Source organism: Sapajus apella, unplaced genomic scaffold (genome assembly GCF_009761245.1).
Source record: "Sapajus apella isolate SASKATOON/1434 unplaced genomic scaffold, GSC_monkey_1.0 scaffold21, whole genome shotgun sequence".
In the NCBI taxonomy this organism is placed as follows: Eukaryota; Metazoa; Chordata; class Mammalia; order Primates; family Cebidae; genus Sapajus; species Sapajus apella.
Window position 1 is genome coordinate 5,765,968 of NW_022436961.1, and position 25,483 is coordinate 5,791,450.

General features: G+C 42.5%; 1 protein-coding gene and 1 non-coding gene across 6 annotated transcripts in view; both read right to left on the minus strand.

The window, feature by feature from the left end:
- Positions 1-25,483, minus strand: part of ASH2L (ASH2 like, histone lysine methyltransferase complex subunit) — a 39,208-nt gene that overhangs the window by 8,879 nt on the left and 4,846 nt on the right. For 3 of the 5 annotated variants that reach the window (XM_032288227.1, XM_032288226.1, XM_032288229.1), the window contains exons 4-13: positions 23,989-24,077; positions 23,306-23,400; positions 19,286-19,381; positions 18,578-18,673; positions 16,561-16,636; positions 15,808-15,825; positions 13,922-14,015; positions 12,186-12,403; positions 4,269-4,436; positions 3,780-3,973 (exon numbers count right to left, since the gene is read on the minus strand). In XM_032288227.1, the coding sequence (XP_032144118.1) occupies positions 3,780-3,973; positions 4,269-4,436; positions 12,186-12,403; positions 13,922-14,015; positions 15,808-15,825; positions 16,561-16,636; positions 18,578-18,673; positions 19,286-19,381; positions 23,306-23,400; positions 23,989-24,077 (1,144 nt within the window). The remainder of the gene's footprint in view (positions 1-3,779; positions 3,974-4,268; positions 4,437-12,185; positions 12,404-13,921; positions 14,016-15,807; positions 15,826-16,560; positions 16,637-18,577; positions 18,674-19,285; positions 19,382-23,305; positions 23,401-23,988; positions 24,078-25,483) is intronic. The other 2 variants (XM_032288228.1, XM_032288231.1) reach the window with 1 other exon arrangement.
- On the minus strand, positions 10,885-10,990 carry LOC116558556. Its single transcript, XR_004272062.1, has one exon. It is a non-coding gene; the product is annotated as a U6 spliceosomal RNA (small nuclear RNA).

Here is a 25,483-nt window from a genome sequence, read left to right on the forward strand (position 1 = left end):
TTTTTTTTTTTTTTTTTTGAGACGGAGTTTCACTCATGTTACCCAGGATGGAGTGCAATGGCGCGATCTTGGCTCACCGCAACCTCCGCCTCCTGGGTTCAGGCAATTCTCCTGCCTCAGCCTCCTGAGTAGCTGGGATTACAGGCACGCACCACCATGCCCAGCTAATTTTTTGTATTTTTAGTAGAGACGGGGTTTCACCATGTTGACCAGGATGGTCTCGATCTCTTGACCTCGTGATCCACCCGCCTCAGCCTCCCAAAGTGCTGGGATTACAGGCTTGAGCCACCGCGCCCGGCCCTTTTTGTTTTTTTGAGACAGAATCTCACTCTGTCGCCCAGGCTGGAGTACAGCGGTGCAATCTTGGCTCACTGCAACCGCTGCCTCCCAGGTTCAAGCAATTCTCCTATCTTAGCCTCCCAAGTAGCTGGGATTACAGGCGCATGCCACCATACCTGGCTAATCTTTGCATTTTTAGTAGAGATGAGGTTCTACCATGTTGTCCAGGCTGGTCTCAAACTCCTGACCTCAGGTGATCTGCCTGCCTTGGCCTCCCAAAGTGCTGGGATTATAGGCGTGAGCCACTCCACCCTGTTGACAATCTCTTATTCTATGAAAATAGTTTGAAGGTCACCTTCTTCCCCATCCTAGTTTCCCATCTGTTCCCACAGGTGGTCTCTGGGTCGCCTCTTTCTTACTGGTTCTTTTTTTTTTTTTTTTGAGACGGAGTTTCGTTCTTGTTACCCAGGCTGGAGTGCGATGGTACAATCTCGGCTCACCGCAACCTCCGCGTCCTGGGTTCAGGCAATTCTCCTGCCTCAGCCTCCTGAGTAGCTGGGATTACAGGCACGTGCCACCATGCCCAGCTGATTTTTTTGTATTTTTAGTAGAGACGGGATTTCACCATGTTCACCAGGATGGTCTCGATCTCTTGACCTCGTGATCCACCCGCCTCAGCTTCCCAAAGTGCTGGGATTACAGGCGTGAGCCACCGTGCCCGGCTCTTACTGGTTCTTAAGAGTGTATTGGGCTATTCATTCCCAGAGAAACAGATGACATTAATTTTAAACATTTCAATTTCTTAACATATATATGTTAAGGATGGTTAGAAAAAAATAATTCCCAAGATATACAAGCACGTAAAATGAAGTCTCTCTCACTATGTCCCATATCCCCAGTTTCGCTTGCAAAAAGTAATCACTGTTCCAGTGTGCTGGTATCCTTCCAGAGATTCTAGGCATATTCTGTCTTCAAAATTAAAAAATACACGTGTGGCCAAGGGCTGTGGCTCATGCTTGTAATCCTAACACTTTGTGAGGACAAGAGGGCGGATCACAACATCAGGAGATCGAGATCATTCTGGCCAACATGGTGAAACCCCATCTCTACTAAATATACAAAAATTAGCTGGGCTTGGCAACAAGCACCTGTAATCTCAGCTACTCGGGAGGCTGAGGCAGGAGAATTGCTTGAACCCGGGAGATGGAGGTTGCAGTGAGCTGAGGTCGTACCACTGCACTCCTGCCTAAGTGACAGAGTGAGACTCCATCTCAAAAAAAACCAAAAACCCATATACATATATATTTATCTGACAATGAACTGTACTCCAGAATATATAAAGAACTCCTATCAACAATAACAAATACATAACCCAAATTGAAAAACAGGCAAAATATTCGAAGAGAAACTTCACAAAAAAATAGATGAGTGACTGAAAAGCACATGAAAAATGCCCAATATCAGTCATCAAAGAAATGCTAATTTAACTCATGAGATACCACTACATACCCATCAAAATGGCTAAAATTAAGCTGATGATCATAAATGTCAGCAACTAAAACTCTCATACATGGTGGAAACACTTTGGCAATTTCTTTTTTTTTTTTTTTTTTTGAGACGGAGTTTCGCTCTTGTTACCCAGGCCGGAGTGCAATGGCACGATCTCGGCTCACCGCAACCTCCGCCTCCTGGGTTCAGGCAATTCTCCTGCCTCAGCCTCCTGAGTAGCTGGGATTACAGGCACACGCCACCATGCCCAGCTCACTTTGGCAATTTCTTATGAAATTAAATATGTAACTATCCTATGATCCAGAAAGATCTGTACAAGAATATTCATAGCATCTTGTTCATAACAGCCTCAACCTGAGACAGCCGAAGTGTCTGTCAGTAGGAAAATGGATAAACACACTGGGACACATTCAAACAATGGAGTACTACTCTGCACTGAAAAGGATCCACAGATATACACAGCAACATGGATAAGTCTCAAAAGCCAGACATAAAAGACCACTAATTACATGAACCCATTTAAATAAGTTCAAGAAGAGGCAAAAACTGAAGTACGTGGGAAAGAAAGTTAAAACAGTGGTTGCCTCTGTGGGCACGTGGACTCACTGGGAAAAGGCATGAGGAAGCTTCCCAAGTGAGGGTAAGAGTGTACATTTCTGTTTTTTTTTTTTTTTTTTTCCATGCAATGGGGTGATCACAACTCACTGTAACCTTGAACTCCTGGGCTGAATGATCCTCCCATCTCAGCTTTTCAGTAGCTGAAACTATAGGCACCGATTGCCGTGTCATACTAATTTTTTAAATCTTTTGTAGAGATGAGGTCTTGTGATGTTACCCAGGCTGGTCTTGAACTCCTGGGCTCAAGCAATCCTCCCAGCTTGGCCTTCCGAAGTGTTTGGATTATAGGTGTGAATCATCATGCCTAGTGGAGCCTACATTTCAATAGGGGTTTAGGTCAGACTCAAAACTCAGTGAATGTACACTTAAAATTTGTATACCTCATTTTATTTTATTTTACTATTTATTTATTTTTGAGATAAGAGTTTCACTCTTGTCGCCCAGGCTGGAGTGCAATGGTACGATCTCGGCTCAATGCAACCTCTGCCTCCCGGGTTCAAGTGATCCTCCTGCCTCAGCCTCCTAAGTAGCTGGGATTATAGGTGCCCGCCACCACACTCAGCTAATTTTTATATTTTTAGTAGAGATGGGGTTTCAACTTGTTAGCCAGGCTGGTCTTAAACTGCTGACCTCAGGTGATCCACCAGCTTTAGCCTCCCAAAGTACTGGGATTACAGGCGTGAGCCACTGTGGCTGGCCATACTTTGTTTTTTTCTTATTTATTTATTTATTTTTAAAGAGATGGGGGTCTCACTATGTTGCCCAGGCTGGAGTGCAGTGGCTATTCACAGGCGTGAACCCACTACTGATTAGCACGGGAGTTTTGACCTGCTCCGTTTCCGACCTGGGCTGGTTCACCCCTCCTCAGGCAACCTGATGGTCCCTCGCTCCCGGGAGGTCACCATATTGATGCCAAACTTAATGTGGACACCTGATCAGCATAGCGCACTACAGCCCAGAACGCCTGGGCTCAAGCGATCCCCACCTCAGCCTCCGGAGTAGCTGGGACTACAGGCACACGCCATCACACCCAGCCATACTTCATTTTATATAAATGTTGTTATCAAAAGAATGAATTAAACTGGTTGAACTCTAGCTTATGTATCCTGAAGTACTTAGTGGGGAAATGTCCTGATGTCTGCCATTTTCTCTGTAGTGCACTAAAAAAAACCAAATGATAGGTGGGTAGAAGAATGAATGTATGACTATCTGGGCACTGACTGTTATTGTTATTCTGAAAATGTTGTAACAACAGGTTAGGAAAAAATGTGAGCCATGGGTCAGCTCATGAGAAAACACATAAGCTGCAGCAATAGGCACTGGCTGCCACAGGTCTTCACAGCCAGAAATCTGCTGGGAGAGGACAAACTCACCTTATCTTTGTATGTATCTGGCAATGACTTGGCTGTCTCTGTGTCTTCAGGAAGATTAATATAAAATCCCAGGACATCTCCCTGTCCATAGCCAGAAGAGTAGTGTTTGCCAATGGACTGGTGGAACTTGGTTCCCTTTTTGCTCCGCCAAGAATAGCTAAATTTATCGTAACCTAAAGGAGCTTGAAGATTACCTGTCCCAATAAAAAGATATACAATAAGTCAGAAGATTGCAAGTCAAATCTAGTTTGCTGAAGGAAAAAGATTCTATTCCTTTTTGTTTCTTGGTCAATTTTGTAAAATTCCTTAAAAACTTTCTCACAAGCAAAGAATACAAAAATATCCTGGGAACTGCAAACCAGCTCAACCCTTAGGAAATGAATTCTATGCCCACAATCTGGTCAACCCAACGCCTTGAAGCCTTAGCCCTTAGCCAGATAGTCTGTCCTCTCTATCTGCTGTGATGTCCGTATTAAGGTCCCAGCTTACCTAGGGGCTGGGACCAACCCAGTCTGGCAGCGGTATCTGGTGGCATCTCATCCACGGTGATTTCAAAGTACCAGGCACCTTTCCGTACGCCATGAGAGGCCCTCACCATAGAGTAGCCCTTCTCACCAACCACAGTTAGCCGGTCATCCGAGATCTTTAACTGGGGAGCTACAGTGACAGAGATTAAAACAGAGGCCTGCAACTTATTTGAGGTTCTTGGGGCCAATTGCCACAAAAACATGAGTACCTTACACTCCAATATAACAACATTTTTCTTCTACAGAGTCTTGCTCTTGTTGCCCAGGCTGGAGTGCAATGACACGATCTTGGCTCACTATAACCTCCGCCTCCTGGGTTCAAGCAATTCTCCTGCCTCAGCCTCCCAAGTAGTTGCGATTACAGGTGTCCGCCATCACACCCAGATAATTTTTGTATTTTTGGTAGCGATGGGGTTTTATCACATTGGCTAGGCTGGTCTTGAACTCCTCCTCACCATGTGATCCGCCTGCCTAGCCCTCCCAAAGTGCTGGGATTACAGGCGTGAGCCGTTGCACCCAGCCAAAACAAAATTTAAAAATCACAAATATCAGGTAAGCTGTTTGAAATATTAATTGAGTTTAAAAATCTCAACATAAGATACTGGCAAAGAATGAGAAAGGAACAAAAAAGAGAAAGTTGTTAGGTTACCTAGTTTTTATTATATATGATTATTATTTTTTTTTTTGAGACTCACTGTCACCCAGGCTAGAGTGCATTGGTTTGATCTTGGCTCACTGGAACCGCGGCCTCCTGGGTTCAAGTAATCCACCTGTCTCAGCCTCCGAGTAGCTGGGATTACAGGTGTCCACCACTATGCCTGGCTAATTTTTGTATTTTTTTTTTTTTGAGACAGAGTTTCACTCTTGTTACCCAGGCTGGAGTGCAATGGCGCGATCTCGGCTCACCGCAACCTCCGCCTCCTAGGTTCAGGCAATTCTCCTGCTTCAGCCTCCTGAGTAGCTGGGATTACAGGCACGCGCCACCATGCTCAGCTAATTTTTTGTATTTTTAGTAGAGACGGGGTTTCACCGTGTTGACCAGGATGGTCTCGATCTCTTGACCTCGTGATCCACCCGCCTTGGCCTCCCAAAGTGCTGGGATTACAGGTTTGAGCCACCGCACCCGGCCATTTTTGTATTTTTAGTAGAGACGGGGTTTCACTGTATTGGTCAGGCTCGTCTTGAACTCCTGACCTCAGGTGATCCACCTGCGTTAGTTACAGGAGTGAGCCACCACACCCAGCCTAAGTGTGATTATCTTTAAGATATCTGATTAATTATACTGCATACTCCCTAAAATATAATGAACCAATGGTGATGAGTTTGGAACTTAAATGAATTTTCCTTTAAAAGATTTAAGTTTTGTTCTCCTGATCATAGTTTAAAAAAATTTAAAAAATAAAAAAGATTTAAGTTTTGGTTTTTCTTTTGAGACAGAGATCTCGCTCTATTACCTGGACTGGAGTGCAGCCTCCCAAGCAGCTGGGACTATGGGCACGTGCCACCATGCCCAGCTACTTTCTGTATTTTTCTGGTAGAGATGGGGTTTTGTCATGTTGCCCAGGCTGGTGTTGAACTCCTGGACTCAAGGGATCTGCCCACCTTGGACTCCCAAAGTGCTGGAATTACAGGTGTGAACCACCACACCAGTCCTTCTATTTTTTTTTTTTTTAGAGTCAGGGTCTTGCTCTCTTACTCAGTCTGGTGTGTAGTGGTACAACCACAGCTCACCACAGCCTTAAACTCCTGGCCTCAGGCGATCTTCTTGTGTTGGCCCCCCAAGTACTAGGATCACAGGAATGAGCCATTGTGCCTAGCCTCTTACTTAGTTTTTTTCCCCCTTGAGATAAGGTCTCACACTGTTGCTTAGGCTGAAATGCAGTGGCATGATCTTGACTCACTACAGCCTTGGCTTCCTGGGCTTAAACAATCCTCCTGCCTCAGCCCCCAAGTAGCTGGGACTACAAGCACTACCACACCCAGCTAATTTTTTGTAGACACAGGGTTTGGCCAAGTTGCTCAGGCTGGTCTCAAACTCCTGGACTCAAGCGATCCGTCCTCCTTGACTTCCCAAAGTTCTGGGATTACAGGCATGAACCACTGCACCTGGCCTTAACTGTTTTAAAACAAGTTCAGACTTCCAAAAAATGATGGAGCCCTAGTGTGTACCTCACTCAGTTTTCCCAAATGTTAACATCACATATAATCATAACATAATCATCAAAACCAGAAAATTAATAATACAATACTATCAAATAATCCATAGATCTTAAAATCAAGCCAATTATCCAAGTAATATCCCCTTTTCTGGCCCAGGTTCTAATCCTAGAGTCCACATTTCATTTACTTGTCATGTCTCCTTAGTCTCTTCCAATTTCAAACCGTTCCCCAACCTTTCATAAGCTTGATACTTTGAAAAATATTGGTCACTTTAGTTTGTAGAATGTCCCTCAATTACATTTGTCTGGTGTTTCTTTTTTTTTTTTCGGAGATGGAGTCTCGCTCTGTCATCCAGGCTGGAGTGCAATGGTGTGATCTTGGCTCATGAGACCTCTGCCTCCTGGGTTCAAGTGATTTTCCCGCCTCAGCCTCCTGAGTAGCTGGGATTACAGGCACATGCCATCATGCTTGACTAAGTTTTTTATTTTTGTAGGAACGGGATTTCACCATGTTGACCAGGCTGGTCTTGAACTCCTGACCTCCAGGTGATCCACGTGCCTCAACCTCCCAAAGTGCTGGAATTACAGCTGTGACTCTGGCCTGGTATTTCCTCATTTTAAGGTCCAGGACATCATTATTTTTACTCAGGAACTCCAATGAGGTAAAGTCGTGCCCCTCAGTGCATCACACATACTATCAAAATAGTGATTTCACTCGCCTGCCAGTTTTCTCCATTGCAATGGAATGACTTAGGAAGGAATACTTTTATTCTGATCATCTCAGTGGTCCTCTCCTCTTTTCATGTTTGTATCTGATAAGAAATACAGATTTTCAGACTTGAGGAGGGAGCTTTCAGCTGAGTTTCCCAGTTACTGGCTACTGCAGAAGACTCATGTTTGAGAAACATCAACCGTTGCTCTTGCTCCTGCTTCACCCATGGCTGATCCAAACTAAGTCAGTCCCCATGAGACCCAACGTGTTCTTAAGGTGCTTGGTTCTCCAGGCTTCCTGCTAATGTACTTAGGTTTTCTAGTCCTTTGAATTGAGTCTTGAGTCTCTTATGTTCTTATCAAAAAGGAACATAAATGGAATTTTAGTGACTGAAAGCCCATAGTGATGGCACTTTGTGTGATTGCTGCAGAGTAATGACTGCATAAAAAGCTGAACAGATTTGTACTTCAAGGACGCATGGGCTGGGTGCAGTGGCTCACGCCTATAATCCTAGCACTTTGGGAGGCTGAGGTGGGCAGATCACCTGAAGTCAGGAGTTCAAGGCTAGCCTGGACAACATGGTGAAACCTCATTTCTACTAAAAATGCAAAAATTAGCCGGGTGTGGTGGTGCTCACCTATAGTCCCAGCTACCTGGAAGGCTGAGGCAAGATAATTGCTTGAATCCAGGAGGCAGATGTTGCAGTGAGCTGAGATTGCACCACTTCATTCCATCCTGGGCAACAGGGCAAGAATCTATCTCAAAAAAACAACAGAAGGAAGCATAGGTTGTTAGACAGTGGGCTCCATTTTGCAATGGAATGACAATTTTCCTTTTGTAATTAATAAACATCTCAGGGAGATGAATAGGTATTTAAGACAATCAAGGAAATCTGACTATAAACTGAATCCAGATGATAGCAAGGAATTATTACGGTTATAAAAGAAAAAATCCACATATTTTAATAGAAGCATAGTTTTTAGAGTATGTAGGATGATGTGGATTTTTTTAATTCAGAAAAAGAGGGCAAGACAAAGAAATAAAGAAACAGATAAAGCAAACATGACAAAATCTTGATCTGTTAAAAGCTGGGTGAACGGTGTATAGGTATCACTATAGTTTCGGTATTTGAGCCCAAGCGTGGGCTGAAATTTGATCCCAATGTTGGAGGTGGGGTGTAATGGGAGGTGTTTGGGTCATGAGGGTGGATCTCTCAAGAGCAGATTAATGTGGAGTGTCGGGGTGTGACTCAGTTTTCACTCTATTACTTTCTGAGGGAGTTGGTTGTTAAAAAGAACATGGCACCTCCCTCCCTGTCTCGCTTCCTCTCTTGCCATCTAATGCCTGCTCCACTTTGCTTTCTGCCGTGAGTGGACATGCCTGGGGTCCTCACCAGAAGCAGGTGCTAGTCCCATGCTTCTTATACAGGCGGTGGAACTGTGAGCCAAAGGGGTAAGAGGCAATTTAAATAATCGGGAGGACCCCATGACTTCCACACAAAGAACAAATGGCAAAAGGTGAGAGTGAATTTGAGGCTTTGTAGACTGATTTTATCAGGGAAGATCGAGGCTGCAGTGAGCTGTGATTGCAACGCCTGCACTCCAGCTTGGGTGGTAGGGTGAGACCCCATCTTGAAAACAGACAAACAAACGAACAAATAAACAATGAAGCCAGATGCACTGGCTCATGCCAATAATCCCAGAACTTTGGGAGGCCAGGAAGGAGGATCACCTGAGATCAGCAGTTTACGACCATCCTGGGCAACACAGTGAATGAGACTTGGTCCCTACAAAAAATGACTAAAATTTAGCTGGGTGCAGTGATGTATGCCTGTAGTCCCAGATACTTGGGAGGCTAAGATGGAAAGACTGCTTGAGCCAGGACATCAAAGCTGCAGTGAGCTGAGATTGCACCACTGCACTCCAGCCTGGGTGACAGAGCAAGACCCTTTCTCTAAATAAATAAATAAATAGGTAGGTAGGTAGCTCAGACATGGTGGCTCATGCTTGTAATCCCAGCACTTTGGGAGGTCGAGGTGGGCGAATCACGACGTCAGGAGTTGAGACCAGCCTGGCCAACATGGTAAAACCCCATCTCTACTAAATATACAAAAATTAGCTGGGCGTGGTGGTGCATGCCTATAATCCCTGCTACTCGGGAGGCTGGGGCAGGAGGAATTGCTTGAATCTGGGAGCCAGGGTTTGCAGTGAGCCGAGATCGCGTCACTGCACTCTAGCCTGGGCAATAGAGTGAGACTCCATCTCAAAAAATAAAAATAAATAAAAAAAAATAAAATACAATAATTGCATGGGGCAAAGACTATAGCATGCTGCTATTCATGTATAAAAAAGGAGATAAGGCTGGATGTAGTGGCTCCTGCCTGTAATCCCAGCACTTTGGGAGGCTGAGATGGGCAGATCGTCTGATGTCAGGAGTTCAAGACCAGCCAGGCCAACATGGCAAAACCATGTCTCTACTAGAAATACAAAAATTAGCCAGGGGTGGTGGCACACACCTGTAGTCCCAGCTATTCAGGAGGCTTCAGGATGAGAACTGCTTGAGCCAGGTAGGTGGAGGCTACAGTGTGCTGAGATCACACCACTGCCTTGCAGCTTCAAAATAACAAATCAAACCCCAAAAAACCCAAAAACAAATGAAGAAAAAAGAAGATACAATAAAATATACATGTACTGTATCTGCTCATTTGTGAAGAAGAAATACAGGAAGGATAAACTAGAAACTAAGGTGTGGGCGGGAAGACGGTGGAAAAAAGAGAATAAGAAGGGTATTGCAGGGGTGACGAGGGAGTGACATTTTGTAAACCTTTCTGTACAACTCTGACTCCCAGAACCATAGTCATGTTTCACATCCTCATTCCAAACATACATACACACAATCAATCAAGATGTGGGAGAATCCAAAATGGCATCAAACATTAGCAAATGAACCTAACTTAATTGGACATGATCACACTGAAGGAGGTGGGGAAGAAAAGACCTAATCTAAGTTACCAGTATCTTGGACTAGGCACTGCAAGGCTAAAGACCAAAACAGCTATACATAAATGCTATAATCTACTTAGCAAATGTTTCTCCCAGGGGTTAGAAATTCTGAAACTACGTTATGTGCACATTACATATGAACAAGGCCAAGTATAGTGGCTCACTCCCAAGACTCCGGGAGGCTGAGGCAGGATGACTGCTTGAGCCCAGGGGTTTGAGACCAGCCTAGGTAACCTACAAAGACCCCACCTCTAAAAAATCAAAAAACAAAAAAATCAGCTAGGTGTGGTGGCATGTGCCTGTGGTCCCAGCTACTCGGGAGGCTGAGGCAGGAGGATCAGTTGAGCCCAGGAGGCTGACGCTGCAGTGACCATGACTGCATCACTGCATACCAGCTTGAGTGAGACCCTGATGTCTATGACAAAATAAATAAAGTATAATGTGAAATAAAGTACATATATTGTAGATAATTATCTATCTAATTATTCACATTTCCCACTGTTGGAGAAAGACGTTACAAATAAGGAAAGGAAGAAGGCTGTCATCCAAGGTATCAATATAAATTCAGTTATGTGTGTACATGCGGGTTTGTACAAACTCACACATGCATTTCCTACCTCCGACCACTGAGGGAGTCTAGAAGCAGTGACGCCTAATAACAGTATACCTAACACCTAGATATTAATTACTATTTATTACTTAAAAAAATATACGGAATGCTTCCTGAATTTGCGTGTCATTCTTGCATAGAGGCATGCTAATCTTCTCTGTGTAGTTCCAATTTTGGTATATGTGCTACGGAAATGAGTGTCTAGATGTTAACTTCTAAACAACACGCTCCAGTCAAAGGAACCAAGGCTCAGTGAAGAAGTAGGCCTGAGGTACAGAAAATATAAGATTAGCCACGAATACCTTTTGATGCCTCAAAGTAAGTATTTAAAAAAACAAAAAAGATGCAGTTTATCAAAAGAACACAGGAACCAACTTTTTGAAGAAGCTCCTACTGGCCAAAGCTGGAATAATTTAAACAACAAAATAAAGTATTGGATTATATTCCCTGGAATAAAATAAGTACCTGTGAGTCCATACTGATATAAATAATCAATTAAATAAATGGAAAAGGGAAACAGGAAATAGAAAATCACCAAACAACACAGTAATAATTGTAGCAGACAATATTCACTGATGGGTGCTAAAATCAGTAGATATAAGTTTAAAAACAAACAAGATATTTGCATAGATAGACTTGATGTATTTTGCCTAAGACATTTATTAACAATAAAGGGAAAGGCAGTAGCTTTTTACAGTGGAGAAAGCCAGCATAATTGCCTTAACCAAACGATCATAGTCAACATAACCAGTAAGACCTACTGACATCATGAATCCTATGAGATGATACTATAAGACATCATGTCTGTGTTATTCTTCCCCAAACTGCATAACTTCAGTCTGATCATGAGAAAACATCAGGCAAATCCTCACTGAGGAATATCCAATGAAATAACTGATTAAAACACTTAAAAAATATCACGGTCATGAAAGTTAAGCAATGGCTTTGGAACTGATAAAGACAACAACAGACTAAAGAGAAATAATTAAGTGTGAGTGGAAAATTGATAAAATTTGAAGAAGGTCTTTCTTTAGTTGTGTTGATATTTACCAACATTAATTTCCCAGCTTTGGTAACTGTACTATGGTTTTCTAAGATACTATCATTAGGAAAAACTTTATGAGAAAAATCGTATTTTTGGCAACTTTACTGCAAGTTTAAAATTAGTTCAAAATAGAAAAATGAAAAAAACATATATATGTATATAAAACGGCTGGAGCTTATAGGAACGAACAGAAAAGGAGGTTATTTCTTGTACATTCTGGATGAATCTAGTTAGAGATAGGGTGAGGCAGCGGTAAAAGACTGAGATGTACCCCTAATTCTAGATTGACAAGGCTGATGATGGCAGTTCAGAGTAACCCTGCATCCATATGATCCCTAATACTTTACATACCTCGATCATGTAGGGCTAACAAAACGCGTTCATACAAGCAGGCTCTGTAGAGGTCTCCAGGAATAGGTTTTCCTGCCCAGCAGTCAAGTTCCAGCTTCTCGGGGTCAGGGGCGTGGGGATCAGGCTCAGCTAGAATATACCGATAGCCATCTTTGTTAAATGGGTGTTCCAACGGGTAGCCATGAGGGGGAAGGCGCTGAGCAGAAAACAAAGGGTCACTGCAGAAAGGAAAAAATAAAATCAAGAATCTAAAACCCCCTCTAGCTCAACTGCATACAACTGTGCAAGAAAGACCTCTGATTTAGAACACATGCAACTTCACAGCAAATACTTCTCATTACTCAAATAGATCACTCTGCCCTCTTCAGGCAAAACAGGGAAGTGAAAGGATTAGCTTTATTGGGCAAGGTAGTTTTGGTTAAATTATTTGTAGCCTGTGGGGATCTTCCTGGTGGTCTTTAAGCACGAATTGAGGTCTATGAAACTGAGCTGGTACATCCTAGTGGGGTGAAGAGAGAAGAGGAATGGGGGTGATTAGGGTGATGTTCTTCAGTATATTGATTATTATAAAATAATGAAGAGAAGCTCAGAGACCTAAGCGCTTGCTATCTTGCTAATCTAAATAAGTAACTTGTGCAGTGAGTTGAGATCCTGCCACTGCACTCCAGCCTGGGTGACAGAGAACTCTACCTCACAAAAATAAATAAGTAAGTAAGTAAGTAAGTAACCTGGATTTCATCAACTCAGCATTAGACAAAGGGAAGGGAAAAGGCATGAGAAGGGAGAAGCAGAAAGTGAAGGTGCTAACATTCAACACTGGTTTTACTCCCTCCCCACCTATCCTTTCTCAAGTTGCCTTAAACAGAACTTCACTCCCTAGGTTCCCCAGGCTTATTACCAGAAGATGCTGTCCTTGTTACTATTATAAATTTTGTACTAACAAATTTATAAAACATGATACTTAAATTGGGTTTGTTCTGTTTTTCTGAGATGGAGTTTCATTCTTGTTGCCCAGGCTGGAGTGCAACGGTGCGATCTCAGCTCACTGCAACCTCTGCCTCCTGGGTTCAAGTGCTCCTCTCACCTCAGCCTCCTGAGTAGCTGGGATTATAGGCATGTACTGCCAGGCTCAGCTAATTTTTTTTTTTTTTTTTTTTTTTTTTTCAGTAGAGATGGGGTTTCGCCACATTGGCCAGGCTGGTCTTGAACTCCTGACCTCAGGTGATGCACCCATCTCAGCCTCCCAAAGTGCTGAGATTACAGCACCCGGCCTTGGGTTATTTTGTTTTGTTTTTGAGACAGAGTTTCACTCTGTTGCCCAGGCTGGAATGCAGTGGCATGATCTTGTCTGACTGCAACCTGCCTCCCAGGTTCAAGTGATTCTTCTGTTGTAGCCTCCCAACTAGCAGGGATTACAGGTGCTCACCACTACACCTGCCTAATTTTGTATTTTTAGTGGAGACGGGGTTTCGCCATGGTCAGGCTGGTCTCAAACTCCTGGCCTCAAGTGATCCATCCAACCACTTCAGCCTCCCAAAGTGCTGGGATTACAGGTGTGAGCCCCCACACCTGGCCTCCAACCTGGGGTTATTTTGTCCCTTAAAATGCTCAAGGTTTGGAAATAATGGACAGGCTTTTTAACCTCAGACCCTTGACTTCTTTTCCCTCTGTTGGGCTTTCCCAGCACCAAATAATACTTAAATAGTGAGGTGGGACAGGGTGGGCACTCTCCCTACCTCCGGGCCTTCTTGGTGGTCCCTGTGGTCCCTCCATCCTGCTGTTTGCGCTTGGCTCCTCGACCTTTTCCGCTACTTCCTGCCGCAATTCCTCCTTTGAAGAGAAGGCAGATCACTTTCAATGAGCCATGAGAGAAGCACCATGTGGATACTGAAATTCCATGAGGACCACACACCCACTGTGCATTTGCGTAACACCACAGGAGGACTTCCTTCCAAAATCATATTGGATTTCACTCTGGTTTTGAAAGAATCTACTAAGCCTCTCGCAGCCCAGGAACACTGGGTTCTGGCAATAAGCTCAAATGAATCCAGCACTAGTGATGGTTGGGTTACAATTTTAACCTTTGTTCCTAATGAACTGCAACTATTAGTATACTCTTTGAGGGTGTGACACAATGCATTTTCACTCATTCAGATCCAAAACACCCACAGATAAAAAGAAGGAAAATAACTGTATGGGTACAGTTTTTTTTTTCCCCACCCAAATTAATAGAAACACCCATAAAGAGAGAATATCCTCATTAGAAGTCGACGTTCACTTGCTTGAACTACACAATATAGTCCATAAACATCATAAAGGCACAGTATCTGCTAAAGCATTGAAGTTGAATATCCAACAAGACAACATACATACAACATGGAAAACAGAAACAGGAGTACTAAAAAGGTGTTTCTCTCCAGTACTGCTAGATCTCCATTGTGGTTACACATGACACAAATAAGAAAGAAGGCTTTCAATTTGGTAGGCAATTTTTAGTTCCATACCCATTTGTCAACACAACATTAAGACTCTGCCAATGCACAAAATTCAGGTTAGACTAACTTGGCTTGCGGAACTAAAAGCAATTAATATGAATAGACAATTTCCATATTTTATATGAAAAATTTCACTACATACTGAGGCCACAAGGAATATTACCTTGTGTATTTCTGAAATAGGTAGTTTGAAATTTTTGTTTGGTTCTATCATTCCTCTCAATTAGTTTTGTTTTTCTCTCTTCCAGAAAACGTCCCTGAACTGTAGGAAAACACCTTTACGTAAACAACTGCAGAGAACTAAATCTTAATTTGGGGCAAGCTTGGGAATTACTAGCAGTTCTGCTGCAATGAAAAAGATCAAGATATTGAATAAAGGTAGGTCATATTCTGCATATACAGGACCAGATTTACGCAGAATTTCCTTTGGTGAATACCTCAGATGTTGTTCCTATTTTTCATCAAGGTTTAATGTTAAATTGCTGCAATGTCCACTCTAGTTTAAGTCACTGTAATCTAAAAACAATTACATTTTTGTTTTTTTGAGATGGAGTCTTGCTCTGTCACCCAGGCTGGAGTGCAGTGGCACAATCTTGGCTCACTGCAACCTCTGCCTTCTGGGTTCAAGCAATTCTCCTGCCTCAGCCTCCTGAGTAGCTGGGATTACAGGTGCCTGCCACCACGCCTGGCTGATTTTTTTGTATTTTAGTAGAGATGGGGTTTCGCCAGTTGGCCAGGCCGGTCTCAAACTCCTCAGCTGATCTGCCCATCTCAGCCTCCCAAAGCGCTGGGATTGTAGGCGTAAGCCACTGCGCCCAGTCACAATTACATTTTTTATTGTCATTTACGTTTTAATTATTTTAAGAAGTTTCAGATCCATCCAAAACAGGACAAACAATACAAAAGGGGGGTGGCTGGCCATGTTAGGCAGAATATAACAACATACAAGCTTTTAAATACTAACATTAAACTCAACTACTGTTTCATATTAAGTGCTATTGCCGCCATTTTCACAATGCTTTAAAATTATTTGGTTTTAGCTTCTACCACAACTCAGCAAAAACCATTTTCCAAACCACAAAATACTTAAGTCTGAGAGGCTGAAAGAAGACAGTGGAGGAATTCACCTCCAAAAGTGGCTCCACCTGTAAGAACAGAAGTGGTACCATGTATTTGTCAAATTTTAACAATCAAAAGGGGGAAATATGTTGTAAAAAGATAAAACAACACACCTAGCTATTTCCAACCCATCTTAGAATAGTAGTAACAGTAGAAATGATCAGATATTTAAGATGCTACCACTCCAAAAGACAGGTTAATGATGCCATGTATCAGATGAATAGCTAAACATCTCTCAGCTACTCCAACTTTTATTAGATAACCGTTAGTAACAACGGGTTTTCCCGCTATTAGATGGGTTAACAGAAAAACAAGCTGCATGGGTGGTTAACACAGAAATGCTATCATATGAATTAGCTGAAGTTTCAGGCAAGAAAAATTAGAAGATGGGCACAGGAGGACTGTTGAAAGTAACAGCTGAATTACAGAAAAAGAGTGGAGAGCAGCTGAATCTTTCTAAATTAAATGTTAGCTATAAGGATACAAATATAAACACGGCAAATCTGACCTTGAAATGGTTCCCTGTTTCATGCTAAGCCTGTCTCACTCAACACCAAACTGTGTTGTAAAGCGACAAAAAGTTTTCCTCTATTAATAACATCTGCCAAATCCTTGACTGGCTCCTAAAACTTGAGTTTGGACTATAAAAGCATCTTAGTAAGAATCCAGGATAAGGGCCAACCCAAAGAATGGCCAATTCTAGGCACAGCTGGATTCAATAGCTTCAAAATATTTCAGCAATGAGATATGTAAACACTTACCATTTAGATTCCCACTAGTAGACACAGCACTGCTCTGTTTTTGGTTGTCATAAGCAGGACCAATGTTACTAAGGTCCTGCAAAAATATATACCCAATTAAAAAATGAGTCTACATAAGTCAGTCAATCTGCATGCTCATAAAACAAGAGAAATTCTGACAGAATGGGAACTAAAATTGACCATTCTTTTTTTTTTGAGTCAGTCTTACTCTGTTGCCAGGCTGCAGTACAGTGGTACGATCTCAGCTTACTCAAAACACTGCCTCCCAGGTGCAAGCAATTCTCTTGCCTCAGCCTCTAGAGTGGCTGGGATTACAGGTGCATGCCACCATACCCGGCTAATTTTTTTTTTTTTTTTTTTTTGCGAATTTTTTTTTTAAGACAGAGTTTTGCTCTTGTCACACAGGCTGGAACGCAATGGCCCGATCTCGGCTCACTGCAACCTCTGCTTCCCGGGTTCAAGCGATTCTCCTGCCTCAGCCTCCAAAGTAGCTGGGATTACAGGCACCCGCTGCCACACCCAGCTAATTTTTTGTATTTTTTAGCAAAGAAGGGTTTCACCATGTTGGCTAGGGTGGTCTCAAACTCCTGACCTCAGGTGATCCACCTGCCTTGGCCTCCCAAAGTACTGAGATTACAGGTGTGAGCCATGGTGCCTGACCTAATTTTTGTATTTTCAGTAGAGACATGGTTTTGCCCTGTTAGCCAGGCTGGTCTCAAACTCCTGATCTCAAGTGATCCGCCCGCCTCAGCCTCCCAAAGTGCTGGGATTACAGGCATGAGTCACTACGCCTGGCCTGAAATGGACAATTCTAAACAATGAAGCTTGCAGGGTCCCAAAGTTGGGTATGTTATGGATCAGCAAGCACCCTTGCAAGTACATGTGAGGCGGGCCAACTGTAAGGAACAGGGTAGTTTCAGAATGGTGATAAAAGGCAATTAAATCAACCTGGGTAGAGGCAGGAGAGGGCACAGGAGTGCCTAAGCCCCATTTACTCAGCTCCTATGGGAATTCAGGCCCCATGTAGTCAGATATCTTCATTTTATAAGACAGAAATCTAAATTTCTATGTGAAATCTTGCATTTTCTTTTTTGAGAGATGGGGTCTTGCTGTATTTTGTCCAGGCTGGTCTCAAACTCCCGGGCTCAAGCAATCCTCCTGCCTCAGTCTCCCAAAGTGCTGGGATTATAGGCATGAGCCACTGCACCGGGCCAAATCATGCATCTTCAGAGCTTGCAAATCAAACATGTAAAGGTACAGCTTTTGTGATATTCTCACTTGCCAAATGTGATTCCTGCTGTTCAACAAAAAGCGGCAATTTTCGTTTTCCTGTTATGTTAGATATGCAACACAAATTTTTCATAACAAATTCTTTTCACAACAAAGAATTTTTTCCTTTTTTTGAGATGGAGTTTCGCTTGTTACCCAGGCAGGAGTGCAATGGCATGATCTCGGCTCACTGCAGCCTCCACCTCCTGGGTTCAAACAATTCTCCTGCCTCAGCCTCCCGAGTAGCTGGGACTACAGGCGCACACCACCATGCCCAGCTAATTTTTGTATTTTTAGTAGAGACAGAGTTTCACCTTGTTGACCAGGATGGTCTCGATCTCTTGACCTCGTGATCCACCCACCTCGGCCTCCCAGAATGCTGGGATTATAGGCTTGAGCCACCGTGCCCAGCCCAAAGAATGTTTTTAAGAGCAAAATTTAAGATGGCAGGAAGGTTAGAAGTAATTTGAAATACCATTTTTACATGTTGCAAGTAAGGAAACTAAAGTTAAAAAAAAGTGATTTGAAGAAATTCATAACATTTTGGGGAAGACCCACAACTAAAACACTGGTCTCCTAGTTGAAGGTGGGTACTCTTCTATTGGTCACTGTTTTTTTGGAGTCCACCATGCTATGAGCATGTAATGGCAGTGTGTTATGTGGGAAATATACAAATGTAAACAGAACCTGATTTGCTATCCCCAAGCAGCTTAAAATCGAAAAGAAAATATAAAACATATTAATGTACCTGATCCAAAAGTCCAAATTTGGGGTAATCTTCTTCTGGGTCTTTACTCCCTGGATCTGGGTGTTCCTTTACCAAGAATACATCTCTTTCTTTACTCTAAAACGAAGCAGTGTTTTACTATTAATAAACATTTTATACTTAAAAGTATGGAATGGATAATCAACCACCAACTCCAAAAGTCAATTCCTAGGTGTAGTCTTCAAAAAAGACAGTATTGTTTTTCCTTCTAAGAGACAATACATGACCATCAAAAAATTCAAACAACAGAGAAACAGGAAGAGTGCCCAAGTCTTTCACAATCCTCACCTATCCTTCTATCCCACAGAGATAAGCACTGTTAACAGCTTGCTGCTGACTTCTCCCCAGGTGCTCTCTTTAAGTTTAAGGACAATATGGCTTAGAACAATTTTTTTTAATAGAAAAAAAAAAAAGCGGTCTCAATTCAATGTAAAATTGTTCTTGCAAAATACAGTGGACAAAAGTTTCAATACATAAAACCAGGCTTATGTGGGCAATGTTCATATAAGACACAATATGCATTTCACTGATTGTGTGAAAACTATTAAAATTGACAATTAGCTGTATCTCACATTAAAAGGTTTAACATTAAGTTCTCATTTTCTCATTTCACAATGAGACAAAATATTATTTCTTACAAAAATTAATGTTCTTTTAAATGTCAAGTCTGATCAATTTTAGTCTACTTACCATTGTTTTAACAATGTTATTTGGCCAAGTCATTTTCCCAGGTCTCTGTCTGGTTGTCATGCACTCCCAGTATTTATCAATAAATGGTATAATATCCTAATTTTTAAAATAAAATATATTAAGACTATTACTGCTATAGTCAAAGGTATGCTGACAAAGAAAGAAAACAGCATTTTTCAAGGACCTTGTTAGAATCAAGAGAAAAATCATGTTAGTTTCCCCCCCATACTGTTATGCAAGGTTTACAGGTTTTATCTTTTAATCATTGAATATTTCATTGCATGCACACGATATACAGATTATCGGGGTTTCCACAAATATAAACAAATCTTAGCCATGTAGGTCTTATACTCCAGTTGGAAGAAAAAGCTCTGTCACAGTCCCTTAGTTGTCAATTAGAAGATGACTCCCAAATTATTCTCCTGAGCTCCTATTTCTACCTGCTGAGACATCTCCACCTGGACATCCTAAAGGCACCTCAAACTTCTGGTGACTGAAACGAAGCTTGGTATCTTACCTCATAAATCTGCTTTTCAGATTTCTATTCTTGCTCCTGATACTTAGAACCAGTGATCACCAAGAATGAGCTAGACACAATAGAGTTGTCCTTGACTCTTGTCTGACAATTTTGACACCTAAATGGTCACCAAATAAATTTTAAAATTTCAGAAATGTCACTCCAATCAGGCCACCCTTCTATCCCCACTGCTGTGACTGTGGCTCTCACCAACTCCTGCTTGCATGACTGAAATGACTTTTGACCTTCATCTTCTGGCCTCCTATTTAGATTATCTTCTAAAGTACTGCCACCAGAGTTAACTCCATGAAAACTAAATCTTTTTACTAAAAGGAACCACGGGAAGTAAGCCTGGAATATTCTGTTATTCCAGAAAATAAGGAAGAGTTCAAAAACGAATGGGGGCATATCGAAGAGTTTCAGGAATCAGCCAGATAGGCAATCAGGTTTTGTTTACAATAGTTGAATCTGGGACAATCTGAGGGTCAGAGACAAAAAATTCAACAATGGCCAGGCATGGTGGCTCACGCTTGTAATCCCAGCACTTTGGGAATCCGAAGTGAGGAGATCACTTGAGACCAGTCTGGCCAACATGCTGAAACCCTGTCTCTACCAAAGAATACAAAAATTAGCTGGGCATGGTGGCATATGCCTGTAGTCCCAGCTACTCAGGAGGCTGAGGCGGAACTGCTTGAACCCAGGAGGAAGAAGATGCAGTGAGCCAAGACACCGCACCACTCCACTCCAGCCTGGGTGACAGAGCCAGACTCTGTCTCAAAAACAAAAACAAAAGCAAAAAAAACCCACCAAAAAAACCCAACAATGGACTATAAAACACTGACTTTTTTTTTTAGAAAAATTCATTGATATTTAAAAGGAAAAAAAAAGAATGAGGGAAAATTATTTACAGAAGACTTACAACCAATGAATATCTTCTGATTTACAGCCACTACTCTATTAACTGATTCAGGGTTGGATAATCAATGGTGGCTAAAAATCCCTGGTTGAAAGGAGAATGAGGTACTCACATAATCTCCATGTATGGCTCAAGGATTACTTATCACAAAGATAAAAATGCTCCCTCCTTAACCAACTAGTTCAATTCAGGATCACTAATAGTAAAACAAACCAATACCTTATATATCTACTGATGTGATAGTCTAAAAAAGAAACAATACCTATGTAATAGTCTTGCCATAAATGTGTATCACAGGGCCAGGCTTGGTGGCTCACAATTGTAATCTCAGTACCTTGGGAGGCCAAGGCCAGTGGATTGCTTGAGCCCAGGAGTATAAGACTAGCTTGGGCAACAGGTGAGACCTGTCCCTATTAAAGAAAAAAAAGTTTAACCTGAACCTAATCATGAGAAAACAATCAAATGCAAATTAAGGAATATCATGCCAAACAACTGCCTAAGCACTTAAAAATGTTTACTTCACTAAATATACAAATAAAGGAGCCCCTTTATTTATTTGTTTTATTTATTTATTTATGTATTGTGCTGGTTCATATCTGTATTCCCAGAGCTTTGGGAGGCCAAGGCAAGAAGATCACTTGAGCCCAAGAGGTTGAAACTAGCTGGGCAACACAGTGAGACGGCATCTCTACAAAAAAAAATTTTTTTAATTAGCTGGGTGTGGCAGCATGAGCCTAAAGTCCCAGCTACTCAGGAGGCCGAGAAGGGAGAATAGCTTGAACCCAGGAGGTCGAGGCTTCAGTGAACCATCACTGTGCCATTGCATTCCAGGCTGAGCAATAGAGCAAGACCCTGTTTCAAAAAAAAAAAAAAAAATTGAATAAAGGAATAGTTTTACTGGGCTGGGTGTGGTGGCTCGTGCCTGTAATCCAAACCCTTTGGAGGCCAAGGTGGGTGGATCACCTGAGGTTTGGAGTTCAAGACCAGCCTGACCAACATGGTGAAACCCCATGTTTAAAAAAATAATAAAAAAAAAAAGTAAATGTTTTATTAATAGAGACAAAAGAGTCATCACAACTAACGGCAATGAGTGATCCTGACCAGATCCTGGATGGAGAAAAAAGCTATGAAGGAGAATATTCTGAACACAGTAATAATCCTGAGAAACTACAAATATGAACCGTAAATCAGCAGTACTGCACCAATGTTAAATTTTTGTATTATGATAATTGCATTGTGGTTGTATAACAGAATACTGGGTAAAGTATATCTACAATGTTGTCTCATCCAGCTTAAGGGAAAAATAGAGACATGGGGAAATAAAACAAATGCAGGTTAAAAAAAAAAAAAGGTCAACTGGCAAATCTAGGAAGAAATGGGCTGGGCTCAGTATCTCACACCTGTAATCCCAAGCACCCTGGGAGGCCAAGGCAGGCAGATCACTTGAATACAGGAGTTCGTGACCAGCCTGGGCAACATGGTAAAACCCTGTCTCTACAAAAAACACCACAAAAATTAGCTGGGTGTGGTGGTGTGCATCTGCAGTCCCTGCTACTTGAGAGGCTGAGGTGGGAGGATCAGCTGAGCCCGGGAGGTCAAGGCTTCAGTGAGCCATGATGGTGCCATTACATTCCACCTTGAAAATTTTCAAAGTAGGCCAGGCGCAGTGGCTCACATCTAATCCCAGCACTCTGAGAGGCTGAGGTGGGCGGATCACCTGAGGTCGGGAGTTCGAGACCAGCCTGACCAACATGGAGAAACCCCATCTCTACCAAAAATACAAAATTAACCGGATGTGGTGACACACACCTGCAATCCCAGCTACTTGGGAGGCTGAGTTAGGAGAAGTGCTTGAACCTGGGAGGTGAAGGTTGCAGTGAGCTGAGAGCACACCATTGCACTCCAGCCTGGGCAACAAGAGCAAAACTCAAACTAAAAAAAAAAAAAAAAAGAAAATTTTCTAAGTAATTTTGTAAAAAATAAACTAAAAAGGGGCCATGTGCAGTGGCTCATACCTGTAATCCCAGCACTTTGAGAGGCTAAGGAAGGTGGACTGCTTTAGCCCAGGAGGTCAAGGCTGCAGTGAACCATGATTACACCACTGCAATTCAGCCTGGGTGACAGACACCCTCTCTCAAAAAAATAGAACAGGCCAGGCGCAGAGGCTCACGTCTGTAATCCCAGCACTTTGGAAGCCAAGGCAGGTGGATCATGATGTCAGGAGTTCAAGACCAACCTGGCCAATATGGTGAAACCCTGTCTCTACTAAAAATACAAAAAATTAGCTGGGCATGGTGATGTACACTTGTAATTCCAGCTACTCAGGAGGCTGAGGCAGGAGAATCACTTGAACCCAGGAGGCAGAGGTTGCAGTGAGCTGAGATCGCGCCATTGCACTCTAGCCTGGGTGACAGAGCAAGACTCCATCTTAAAAAAAAAAAAAAAAACAAAACATAGAAAAAGGTAATCACTGAATCCACTGTTGTATATTCATAAAAACTGGGAGTAAAGTACTTATTAGAGAATGTATTTAGAAGTTCCTCCTAACTCTTTAATGGAACTGTAATTACATTAATTCCACCTCTACCTTATCTTTGGAGAACATTGTCTTCGGATGTTCATCCTGCGTTCGGGACTGCCATGTCAGGTTGGCCAAAGCACTAAGGCACATTTCCTTCAAGTCTATCAAAAATAAAAAGGAAAAAATATTTATCTATAATACTACATCTCGGCCAGGCGTGGTGGCTCATGCCCATAATCCCAGCACTTTGGGAGGCCGAGGCGGGTGGATCACGAGGTCAAGAGATCGAGACCATCCTGGTCAACATGGTGAAACCCCGTCTCTACTAAAAAAATGCAAAAAATTAGCTGGGCAAGGTGGCGCGTGCCTGTAATCGCAGCTACTCAGGAGGCTGAGGCAGGAGAATTGCCTGAACCCAGGAAGCGGAGGTTGCGGTGAGCCGAGATCGCGCCATTGCATTCCAGCCTGGGTAACAAGAGCGAAACTCCATCTCAAAAAAAAAAAAAAAAAAAAAAAAAAAACTACATCTCTATTCCCAAGGGAATACTAAATAAGTGGTACAGAAAATAACAATAATAGCAAAAAAATGGAGTCATCATATGACCTGAAACAGGCAATTGCATTATTCAGGGCTAAACTCCAACTTAACTTATACCAGTTATTAGGCAAAGGTCTCCTGATTCTGCTAAGCCCAGATCCCTTTTCTTTTCCAGTGGATAATCATCTCAAACACTCGAGTTTGTTCTTACTTGCTTGCTTCCGGAGGAAATAGGTATTCCCGCTGTGATGGCAGACATTGCAATGAAAACTGTAGTTGGTCATGAAAGGTAGACAGGATCTGCAGAAGAGCCAAATTATACAAATTAGTGAACTTGTGAACACACACAACTCTTTTTTTTTTTTTTTTTTTTCCCCCAAAGACAGGGTCTCACTCTGTTGCCCAGGCTGGAGTGCAGTGGTACAATCATAGCTCACTACAGACTTGACCTTCCCTGGCTCAGGTGATTCACCCACTTCAGCCCCCCAAGTAGCTTGGACTACAAGCATAATCCACCATGCCCAGCTAATTTTTGTATTTTTTTAATGGAGTCAGGTTTTTGCCATGTTGCCCAAGCTGCATATCATAAGAAGTTAACATGAATCCATTCCCATCAGTGAATTAAAATGTTAAAAATGTTCATATGTTAACATATTCTTAAAATGTAAAAAGGTTGTCAAAACCAAAACAGGCTCATATTCTTTTTTTTTTTTTTTTTTTTTTGAGACAGAATTTCGCTCTTATTGCCCAGGCTGGAGTGCAATGACACAATCTCAGCTCATTACAACCTCCTGGATCCAAGTGATTCTCCGAGTAGCTGGGATTACAGGCGTGTGCCACCACGCCTGGCTAATTTTTTACTTTTAGTAGAGATGGAGTTTCTCCATGTTGGTCAGGCTGGTCTCAAACTCCTGACCTGAGGTGATCTGCCTGCCTTGGCCTCCCAAAGTGCTGAGATTACAGGAGTGAGCCACTACGCCTGGCACATGGCTCATTTTCTTTTTTCTTTTTTTTGAGATGGAGTTTCGCTCTTGTTACCCAGGCTGGAGTGCAATGGCGCGATCTCGGCTCACCGCAACCTCCGCCTCCTGGGTTCAGGCAATTCTCCTGCCTCAGTCTCCTGAGTAGCTGGGACTACAGGCACGCGCCACCATGCCCAGCTAATTTTTTGCAGTTTTAGTAGAGACGGGGTTTCACCATGTTGACCAGGATGGTCTTGATCTCTTGACCTCGTGATCCACCCGCCTCGGCCTCCCAAAGTGATGGGATTACAGGCTTGAGCCACCGCGCCCGGCCACATGGCTCATTTTCTTATAAATACCCAGATTTTTCTGTCACAATAGTAAGACCTTAACCATTATACTGGACAATTCAGCATCCAGAAGGTTCTCACTGGTACCTTACTAGTTTATTTTCTGAGCACCTTAAAAGAATATGCCAGGCCAGCTGTAGAAGAGGACAAATAGTCTAAGGTCTATCTCGATGGTATCAATAATGTGGTTGGAAGGGGCAGGCAGAATGTATGAAAAAATAAACAGAAAATGTAAATAATTAGGCCAGGCGAGGCAGCTCACACTTGTAATTCCAGCACCTTGGGAGGCCGAGATGGGTGGATCACTTGACATCAAGAGAAGACTTGCCTGTTTAAAGGCAAGAGAGGAAGAGGTCTGGAGGGGAATGGCAGAGACTGGATGCAACAGAGGAAC